Source organism: Sardina pilchardus, chromosome 9 (assembly GCF_963854185.1).
Source record: "Sardina pilchardus chromosome 9, fSarPil1.1, whole genome shotgun sequence".
Taxonomy (NCBI): Eukaryota; Metazoa; Chordata; class Actinopteri; order Clupeiformes; family Clupeidae; genus Sardina; species Sardina pilchardus.
Window position 1 is genome coordinate 27,602,041 of NC_085002.1, and position 10,980 is coordinate 27,613,020.

A 10,980-nucleotide genomic window follows, 5' to 3' on the forward strand; every position below is an offset into this window, starting at 1 on the left:
GAGCGCAAACCTCCGCCAAGCAATCACATAATTAACCGCCTCCTGCATCCAGACGGTGATACGGATCACTCCGGAAATGTAACCAGTGACGGACAAAGTGATTGTACAGGTGCACTATGTTCTTCAGAGACATGAGAATGATGGAGGCAAACTTTTGCCTGTTGAGGGAGTAGGAATGAATGTGCGTGTGTGTGTGTGTGTGTGTGTGTGTGCGTGTGTGTGTGTTGTGTGTGAAACAGAGTAAATTGGAGTGGTGCAATATGATGGACAGATGAGAGGAGAGGTGGAGGGGGGGGGGCTCTTCACACTTCAACAGGGTTTCAGCTGGCTACTCCTGTGTCCAGTCTGCATCAGTACACCCACACAGACTGACCCACATATGCATGTTCCATTGGATGCTTCTCAATCCCACGGCTTCAATGCCCCCTCCCCCTCCCCCCCCCCCACCCCCCAACACACACACAAAAGCACACCTACCTCTCGGCTCCTGCTGCTGGCTATTTTCTTCTGCTCATGCTGTTCCAACGTCACTGTTACTACCCCTGCGTCTTCACTTCTGCCCCTTTCTCTCCCACTGTCTGCCCTTGCCCCCCTGTTTCTGCACCTGTCTGGCCTTGCCCCCCTGTTTCTGCACCTGTTTCTCCATCTTCGCCGTTACTTACTCCATATCTGACCTCACCTGTTCGTTGACAGCATCACTTCACTGCAGTCTCTCTTCTGCCCCCTCATCTCCTGTCGCTCCTCGTTTCTGCCCCAGCTCTCTGCTTTTACCCCCTATCGCCTCACTTCTACACCCATCACCTCACTTCTACCCCCTACCCCCTCACTTTTGCCACCTATCACCTCACTTCTACCCCCGTGCTTTTGCCCCGTCGCCTCATTTCTACCCCCATCGCCTCACTTCTACCCCCTCACTTATACCCCCTACCCCCTCACTTATACCCCCAATCACCTCAATTATACCCCCTACCCCCTCACTTATACCCCCAATCACCTCAATTATACCCCCTACCCCCTCACTTATACCCTCACCACCACACTTCTACCCCGTCACCTTACTTCTACCCCCTCACTTTTGCCCCATCACCTCATTTCTACCCCCTACCCCCTCTTTTCTACCCCAATCACCTCACCTCTACCCCCTCACTTTTGCCCCCCATCACCTCACTTCTACCCCCTCACTTCTACCCCATCACCTCACTTCTTACCCCCTCACTTCTACCCCATCACCTCACTTCTACCCCCTACCCCCTCACTTCTTACCCCCTCACTTTTGCCCCCTATCACCTCACGTCTGCGCCAGCCTTCTGTTTCTGCCCAGTGCTTTCCGGGCCATCGGAGCATCCTACTGGTCGACTGGTTGACTGGATGACTGAACGCTGGCTGGCTGGCTGGCTGGCCATCACCATGGACCCGAGGGCTCCTTCAGAACCCGGCTTCTTGGGTGGCTGCTTGTGACCAGCGAGTTCACTTAGTGTCTCATGCCTGAAAAGCTCTTTGTTGTCATCGGATTCATCCAAAGGGGATTTCAGCTAATCAGTCATTCAAGGGCTCCGTTCGCGATGTGGCCCCTGGACTTAAAGTGCTGGTCTCTCCGCTCAGCAGCGCCGATCACACAAGCACACTGCGGGCCCGCATACTGTAATAAACTCAACTATCCTTGACTAATAATAGGAGACAGAGGAGAATTCCTACCATTGACCATGGGATCAACAAGGGGGGGAATTTATGTCAAAAGAAAGAACAGGGTGGCCCAGTAAAATTAATTGGTGATTATAACATGTTTGGAGTCGGGACCGCGGACCTGGCTGAACACACCAGGATAAGAGTGATGAGGTAAGAGCTGAGTGCTGGTGGTGGAGTGTGTGTGTGTGTATGTGTGTGTGTGTGTGTATGCATGTGTGTGTTTGTGTGTGTGTGTGTATGTATATATGTGTGCGTGTGTGTGTGTGTGTGTATGTATGTGTGTGTGTGTGTGTGTGTGTGTGTGTGTGTGTGTGTGTGTGTGTGTGTGTGTGTGTGAGTGTGTGTGTGTGTGTGCGCCCTGCACATGCAGGGGTCCTGTGTGTGTGTGTGTGTGTGTGTGTGTGCGTGCGTGCGTGCGTGCGTGTGTGTGTGTGTGTGTGTGTGTGTGTGTGTGCTGCACATGCAGGGGTCCTGTGTGTGTGTGTGTGTGTGTGTGTGTGTGTGTGTGTGTGTGTGCTGCACATGCAGGGGTCCTGTGCGGCACCCTGCACTCAGTCCAAGGTTAGGATGATGATGCCACCTGATATGCAGTGAGTAAGCACTTTTACATTGCAATAACGTGGTGTGTGTGTGTGTGTGTGTGTGTGTGTGTGTGTGTGTTGGTGTGTTGGTGTGTTGGTGGGGTGAGGGTGAGTGTGTGTGTGTGTTTGTGTGTTGGTGGGGTGGGGGTGGGGCTATAGTGGACAGTGGTGGGGTGTGGTAGGAAGGTGGAATGTTCACCTTAGCCACTCAGTCATATTATCATATGGCACATGATTGGAATGACATAACTACCACCCCCTCCTCTCTCTCCACACACACACACACACACACACACACACACACACACACACACACACACACACACAGGGAAACACAGAATGATTTCGCAGGATGGGGAACCTTGTAGGCTAAGTTTGTTTCTAATCGTGCGCTTTGGCAATCTTCTGCAATCTAATTTAATGACCATGCTCGCCAGGTCATATGATACAAACAATACTTAAAAGGGAAACCGAATGCGTACAGCTGCAAATGAGCAAAGGAACAAACACTGTGACACAACGGGGGTAAATACGTGCGCTTTGGGAGCGTGCCAAGCGCGATGTTGTTGTCTTGAAAACAAGCTTCCAACCAGCTTAGTGGCTTGTGTGTAAAGACAAAAAAAAACACCCCGTGTTAGATTACTGGACGTACTTGGCCAACAGTACACAGGCTGAGAAAGAGTGTGTGTCTCTGGCAAATATTTGCCCAAATTGGTGAAGCGTGGTGGTAATATTTACTCTGTCAAAAGATATGGCTGTTCCAATCGTACATGACGGAGTGCTTCAAGCGAACCGCCTCACCTTCACAGTGTGTATTTATGCAGGGAGGGGGCGAGAGCACTTCCTCAGGCTCAAAGGGGTCGAGATACTCACAACGTGGATCCATAAATTAATGGTGGGCTCGACCTCCACATCATGCAGGGTCGAGTGCTGATTGGTTCCGTGTTCAGCTGGAATACACGCGGCCGTGGGTATATATTGTGGCAAGGTGTAACAACACCAAGAGGAATTTGAAAGGGAACGTTTACGCACTCTACAGATACGTCTCTCCAGATAACGCAGTGGGTAATTTTTGGCAAAAGGACGAGGTTATCGAGAAAATGCGAACGCAAATCCAGAAAGCTCCGCAGATCATGGAGCTGCTGAAGAAGAAGACTGTGGGGCTGCAGCATTGCAAACCGACGTCGTCGGTCTGCGTACTGGACGCCAAGGATGCTGTTCCCACCGCGACGTGCCCACACAGTCTCGATGCTCTCCCAGGGCCAACCAACTGGCCACTATTCGGCAGCCTCGTCCAACTACTCTTTAAAGGCGGGCTGAAACGCCAACACGAGGCACTGGTAAATAATAATGACAATAACAATAAAAAAGATAATAACAATAATAATAATTTATAATAGGTGCATTTAACCAAATATCCATTCATAACTACAGTAATTATTTTAATAGCCTAAAAAATGTGGACCCATAATCATTTTACATTTAATTTCTTTATTTTTTCAGGTGGATTACCATAAAAAATTTGGAAAGATTTTCCGCTTGAAACTTGGCTCTTTTGAATCAGTACATATCGGTGCGCCCTGCTTGTTGGAGTCGCTGTATAGGAAAGAGGGCAACTATCCCCAAAGACTGGAGATCAAACCGTGGAAAGCCTACAGAGACCTTCGAGACGAGGCTTACGGACTTCTCATCTTGTAAATATACATTTGTGTACCCGTCTAGTGATTGATGTTTATAGGTTTGTCTGAATATGCGAACTGACACATTGACATCCACACAGGGAGGGAAAGGACTGGCAACGAATGCGGAGCGCGTTCCAACAAAAACTGATGAAACCGACCGAGGTGATGAAACTCGATGGCAAAATCAACGAGGTCCGTCAGAGCTGAATTTTAACTTTCATCACTTCTATCTATATGGATTGCATGGAGGAGAGATCAACTAACAATCGTTTTATTCCGCAAACAGGTCCTTGCAGATTTCGTCAAAAGGATTGGAGTAATCAGACATAACGGAAAAATCACTGACTTGAACCATGAGCTGAACAAGTGGTCTTTTGAAAGTAAGTTTTATGGTCATTTTTGAGAGCCATTAGTCCGCTGTCAAGAAAATACTTCTATAGCCTAAGATCTATTTCTTTCAAGTAAAGAAAAAAATGAAGAATACTTTAATAGCCTATCTAACTACTGGCAATTCCCCATTCCAGCAATTTGCTTCGTTTTGTACGACAAGAGATTTGGACTTCTTCAGGAACATGTAAATGAAGAGGCTACGAACTTTATAGCAGCAATAAAAACGGTGAGCTTTTTTAACTTACGATCCTGTAATGTGTTTGTAAATTTAATCTGTAATTCAGAGCAGACCGGAGACCGTTATCTGTTGTTCTAGCACATCTGGTTTGAAAAGTTGCTCAGGAAGCTTTTACAATGTTAAGTTCACCGAGTTCACTGAAATTCGGTGCTTAGCCTATATGTTTACTCAGCTACTTATTGTCACAGTGTCCTCTTCATTTGTAATATTTACTGTGTACTTTGGGTGAAAGACTAGTCCACGAACAATAAATGGCAATACAAGTCTAAAAGATTACGGAGTAATTACGATTAGTTTGGACACGGTGTATCTGTGTGTGGAATGCAATTCACTCTCAAGTTCTGACACATTCTATCCTTCTGCGCGCTCCCCAGATGATGAGCACGTTCGGTACCATGATGGTGACACCGGTGGAACTCCATAAAAGTCTAAACACCAAGACCTGGCAAGACCACACTGCAGCCTGGGACAGAATATTTAGCACAGGTAAGATACCTGACGACAGCTCCTTGCTGACGTGATGTGTGACCTACAATCCGCTCTCTGCATGTGCACATTTTCAGTCAGGTGCTGCAGAGCGCGCTCGCTCCCGCCTCATCTCGCCATGTGTTCCCGGCGGGGGAGAGTCGTAGTAAACTGAATGACCTAAGGGGTGAAATTGCAGCCAAATATTTGTAGTAGCAGGAGGGGAGGGAGGGAGGGAGAGGGGGAGGTGGGGAGGGTCAGAGAGGGAGAGGGAGGGTTTAGTGCGAGAGGAGAGGAGAGGAGAGGAGAGGGAGAGGAGGGGGGAAGAGGGGGAAAACACAGAGTACAGACTGGGCAGTGCTACTTTTGTTGTGCAGCACTGGCTGCCACCTGTGACTCACACGCACAAACACACAGAGTAACACACACACACACACACACACACACACACACACACACACACACACACGTACACGCACGCATACACACACACAAACACACACATACACAGAGTGACACACACACACACACGCACGCACGCACGCACACACACACACACACACACACACACACATATGTGTCACAGGCTAAAGTAGGACAATCTGTCCCTCAGATTTGTTTGAGTTTACTGTGTCAAAACAGAGTGATTACTGTGTCAAAACAGAGTGATTCATTGGGTAGAATATAATGACAATTTGACAAGACCAGTAATTGATGCATGTGTGTGCATTTACTATACAATATACTAACAGCATGTATCAGTATGTACTTTACAAGTGGCTGTAAATTCAGGGCACATTTCCACACTCAACACAATACAGTGACTGTACTGATTTGCTCTTTAAAGGGGAATAGAGATTGCTAAAGATATGTTGCGTAACACAGTCATTATGTGTTCTTAGCTAAGGTGTACATTGACAAGAAGCTGAACAAACAAGGAAGCGAGAAGGAGGAAGACTTCCTGTGTGACATCTTCCACCATAGTCACCTGACCAAGAAGGAGATGTACGCCGCCACCACTGAACTCCAGATTGGAGGAGTAGAGACGGTTAGCATCAAATTACATTACGTAATCCACTAGCATGCTATACATGCTATGCCAAATTGCAGATGTAATCCACTAGCATGCTATATATGCTATGCTAAATTACACACGTACTGTAATCCACTAGCATGCTATATATGCTATGCTAAATTACATACTGTAATCCACTAGCATGCTATATATGCTATGCTAAATTACACACGTACTGTAATCCACTAGCATGCTGTAACTGGAAATCACAGTGTGGTCACAGCAACAATACTGACTTATTGTATTCCCTCTTTTCTCTCTTTCTCTCGTTCTTGTTCTCGTTCCTCCTTGCTCCTGGCTCTCACTGTCTTTCTCTCTCATTCTTGTTCTCTCTCTCTCTCTCTCCATCTCTACCTCTGTTTATTTTACAGACGGCCAATAGCATGCTCTGGGCTATTTTCAACCTCTCACGGAACCGCTGTGCCCAGGGGAAGCTTCTGAAGGAGATCCAAACAGTGGTGCCTGCGGGTCAGGTCCCCACCGCGGAACACATCAAGAACATGCCCTACCTCAAAGCCTGCCTCAAGGAATCCATGAGGTACGTCACCCCCCCCCCAAACAAAAAAAACCACACAAGCGCTGGCTCTCAAACAGTCACAGCCATCGAGATGCATTTCCCCCGCTGGCGTGAAACAACCTGAACAACTCCCGTCATGTTGTAAATTGTTGAGGGAGAGACTGTTTGAAGAGTCATTCTGTGCGCTTTCCTGATTAGTCACCACAGCCATTGCTCAATAACACTTTTGGGAATCGGAAAGCTTGGGCCAGTCATATCCAAATTAGGGAAGAGATTAAAGGCACACTATGCAGGTTTAAGCGTTTTTGGTGATTGTAGAGCTCCCTCTAAAGTCGAGTTATATATTTAGATTTTACTCTGCTGTAAATGGCAAACTTGTCAAACTTCTCGGTCAGGCAAAACACTATCTTCAAAGAAATATATCCACTGATTTGTCGGGCCGCCATACTTGAAGTTGCATAGCTGGTTTTCTCGGAAGCGACTTGTTACATCTATGCTGTATAGCTGTGGTAGGTGAACGATTCACCAATTACAAGTTCACCATCAAACTGGCTTCTTATATTAAGGTGGAAATCTTGCATAGTGTACCTTTAAGTCTATACCAGAACTGCCTGCTGTCTGGGATGACTTTGCCTTATTGTTACAGTAATTCTGACTGAGAGCAGCTTGGACACTTTTTGTTTGGTTTGTGGAGAGAGAATGTAGTAAAGATGGAAGGTATACTATCATCTCATTTCTGCAACACTTGACATTAGATTTTTGATGCAGTGTACACCAGTAAGCCTAAGCCAGTGGCTACAAGTATAAATCTAAAACCCCGCACATGAAGGAGGTGTACAGACTGAAGCTGGCTCACTGACTGGCATGCCAGTCGGGGTCTGCTGCAGGGCACCCTGGCGAGGGTAGGGGGCAGAGAGCGCAACAGATAGCAGCTGGCACTAGACCAAATCTAGACCCAGATCCGTTTCCATTCAGTGGCTATCTGGGTGAGGACCCACCAGTTGCCCTCTCTGCCCAGTGGCCTAAAGAGTTCAGGCTGAGTAACCCCCCCCCCCATTCATGCATGAATGGATACCTCCATATACTGTAACAATCACGCATTGTGACGTGAAAGAAATGTCCTGAGACCCTCAAACGGGGCTTATTCACAAGCGCGCCGCACACTGGGAATGTTTATGATTGTGCCGCATTAGAGGTGGCCACCGGGACTACTGTATGCATTCATGATCTTCATTCCATGATGTTCTTACAGTAATGCAGTTATTGCCGCTTATACACACACTTTCTTTCTCTCTCTCTCTCTCACACACACAAACACACACACACACACAGCACACACACCCTCAAAGTGCAAGTGCAAAATCTAAAATGTTTTTTTTTTTCCATGTTTTCAGGCTCACACCGTCTGTGCCTTTCACCAGTCGTACTCTGGACCAAGACACCATGTTGGGGGACTACACACTGCCTAAAGGGGTAAGGGACATTAGCGTGACTGCCTCCAATGCCACCTAAGGGTGATGGGGTGCTACTGCACTCTTTACAACAAAACAAGATGATGTTCATGTAAATTAAATAAATAAGTAAGAGACCACTGCACATTTTCTGATGTTATTCTACAGTTAATGATTTGATTCTGCTCAGTGATATTCAAATGAGTTAAGGGACATATTCCATTGCAAATTTGAATCAGCTCATTCGAATGTCACTCAGCAACCAAAGGATGGCATCAGAATAATGTGTGCAGTGGTCTCTTGATTTTTTCCAAAGCTGTTTATGTGTGTGTGTGTGTGTGTGTGTGTGTCCGTCCATCCGTCCTGTACTAACAACGCTCTCTCCATCCTCACAGACGGTTCTGGTCATCAACAGTCAAGCTCTCGGTTCCAATGACGAATACTTTAACAACGGGAAGCAGTTCCGTCCGGAGCGCTGGCTCCAGGAGAAGAACTCCATCAACCCTTTTGCCCACGTGCCCTTCGGCATCGGGAAGCGGATGTGCATCGGGCGCCGTCTGGCCGAGCTGCAGCTGCAGCTGGCACTCTGCTGGGTAAGAGAGCTCAAAGATACAGCACGCACCGTCATTTCTCAACTATTAGCAGCGGTTTATACATAGATTTTGCCAAATTTCTTCAGCTGTGAGATTTATACACAGGGGCAGTTAATATGGCATCAATATGGATTTGTTTCTTTTAACTTGCACAAAACACTGTCCTTTTTATCTTTTTAGCGTTCTCAAAATCGCACTGAAAGTGATCGACAATGATATCGTTCTTCATGTCGTTATCGTTATAGTTTATGTGTGAACGTTGTCATTCATATTAACGAGAGCGATGTTTATTTATAGTTATCGTTATCGTTCTTGGTGTGAACGAGCCTTAATACTCCTCATTCATCTCTCTTGCATAACCTAGAATAGAATAGAAGAATGGAATATATACTTTTTTGATCCCGTGAGGGAAATTCATTGCATTTAACCCAATTTAACCGAATTAGTGAACACACACACAGTGAGGTGAATTACACACTAACCCAGAGCCAGGGCCAACCAGCAGCGCTCAGGGAGCAGTGAGGGGTTAGGTGCCTTGCTCAAGGGCACTTCAGCCGTGGTGGACTGGTCGGGGATCGAACCGGCAACCCTCCGGTTACAATCCCGAAGCCCTAACTAGTACACCACAGCTGCCCACAACCTTATGGACGAGTGTTAAGGACGTAGTTAAGGATCACATATTCAGCTCAGTAACTTAGTACCGGGGTGTTTTTATAAAGTTCCTCTGAATACATGGGGAATTCGTATTCAGAACCTTACAGAAGAGTCTTTTATTTACACACTCTTAGACACACCATTCATAGCAAATATGCCACTTTGGCTACAGGTCAGCCATATGAGGAGTCTCTTACTACAGTATCCCAAATCATACTGTATCTTGACATTGAAAACATGGCAGCTCACTGCTCTGGGTTAGTGTGTGCTTGACCTCACTGTGTATTCACTCCGTGCTGTGTGTGTTCACTAATTCACGAATTGGGAAGAATGCAGAGAACGAATTTCCCCTCACGGGATCAAAAAAGTGTTTATACTTATCCTTATACATTGAGTATGCTATGCTAACCTCTCTCCCCATTGGGCTCCTTTACAGCTGGTGCGAGACTACGAGATCGTGGCCACAGACCAGGACCCCGTGGAGGCCGTCCACTTTGGCACACTGGTGCCCAGTCGTGAGCTTCCCGTGGCCTTTACACAACGCTGAGGTAAACAGCCCTTCTACTGTCCCAATCAACAGACCAAGCTCATTAGAGATCTAGTTATTGGTATATATAATACAACTGATGCATCATGTCCATGATCTATATAGCTAGCACAGCGAGGTATTATGAAAAGTCAAAACAGTTTGATAACTGATATTAAAAAAAGGATCCTGTCCCTGTTTTCTATCTCTTTTTGAGCTGCGTTAATGAACTGTTTAGGAATAAATGTGAAGACAGTGATGAATGTAAAGGGATTGCTGTCAGGTGTGTGCTCATCTGAAATCTTGTAATTTTTTTGTCCAAAACTGAAGCAGATTCATATGCTATCCCGCATGTGCACACCTCTGATTTCTTACTGTGCTACATGTCTTCCTCAGGGGTGAATCCACGACATTCAGATGACTCCTACAGTGCAAGAAGCCTGAAGATGCTGCTATATGAGTTCACTCTTCCTCCCATATACCTCATGTCATGTATTCGTACATATCTTATTCTATATTAACAGTAATGATTAGTTATTGACCAAATAGGCTAGTCAGTCATGCAGACATACAGATATGGTCTCCCATGGTGACTGCTTTTAACTACCTTGTAGTTATGTCTTTTGATAGTCTAAATGAAATGCAATCATTTCTATGTATACACTAAAATGTTTCTATGTACAGTGTAACTTATGTATTCAGTAAATGTATCTAATAAGAGCATGGTATTTATGTATATAGATGTAACATATTCTCATTTATTTATATATTCAAATAAACCTTCCATTTGCTATTGGTGTTTTCCGTGTTGGTTAGTATATATATATATATATGTACATACATAACCATATTTTAATTGCATTGTATATCAGAATAGAATGGCATGAAATGCCCTCAATGTGATATCACATATTCTTGATCAGTCCACTATGTTCTATTGCCACCTACTGGTAATAGTATACATTCTCTACAGCTGCCTGTATGTTTTTTTCCCCCACATCTATATGAACAGATTACTGTAATTAACCCCCATTACTTACTTGGTTTTCTATTCTTGAATAATCTGTCCCGTACGATGAGTATGTGATATGGATATTCCTAACACAAGTAGAGTTGTGGAAC

At 45.7% G+C, this 10,980-nt stretch overlaps 1 protein-coding gene across 1 annotated transcript; it reads left to right on the forward strand.

Annotated features, from left to right (window-relative positions):
• Window positions 1–3,113: 3,113 nt before the first annotated feature.
• LOC134091837 (1,25-dihydroxyvitamin D(3) 24-hydroxylase, mitochondrial) lies at window positions 3,114–10,651 on the forward strand. The gene is made up of 12 exons (XM_062544518.1): window positions 3,114–3,607; window positions 3,771–3,961; window positions 4,048–4,141; window positions 4,236–4,329; window positions 4,474–4,565; window positions 4,952–5,063; window positions 5,945–6,090; window positions 6,489–6,655; window positions 8,029–8,107; window positions 8,481–8,678; window positions 9,769–9,880; window positions 10,255–10,651. Exons 1-11 carry the CDS (start codon window positions 3,368–3,370, stop codon window positions 9,877–9,879), a joined length of 1,524 nt encoding a protein of 507 aa, XP_062400502.1. The 5' UTR covers window positions 3,114–3,367; the 3' UTR covers window position 9,880; window positions 10,255–10,651.
• Window positions 10,652–10,980: the final 329 nt, after the last annotated feature.

Excerpts from the sequence above, each read along its gene's own strand:
- LOC134091837 (XM_062544518.1), top strand. The coding sequence starts at position 3,368 with ATGCGAACGCAAATCCAGAAAGCTCCGCAGATCATGGAGCTGCTGAAG. Across the intron at positions 3,608-3,770 it reads AACGCCAACACGAGGCACTG|GTGGATTACCATAAAAAATT; the intron begins GTAAATAATAAT and ends TTATTTTTTCAG. Across the intron at positions 8,108-8,480 it reads ACTACACACTGCCTAAAGGG|ACGGTTCTGGTCATCAACAG; the intron begins GTAAGGGACATT and ends CCATCCTCACAG.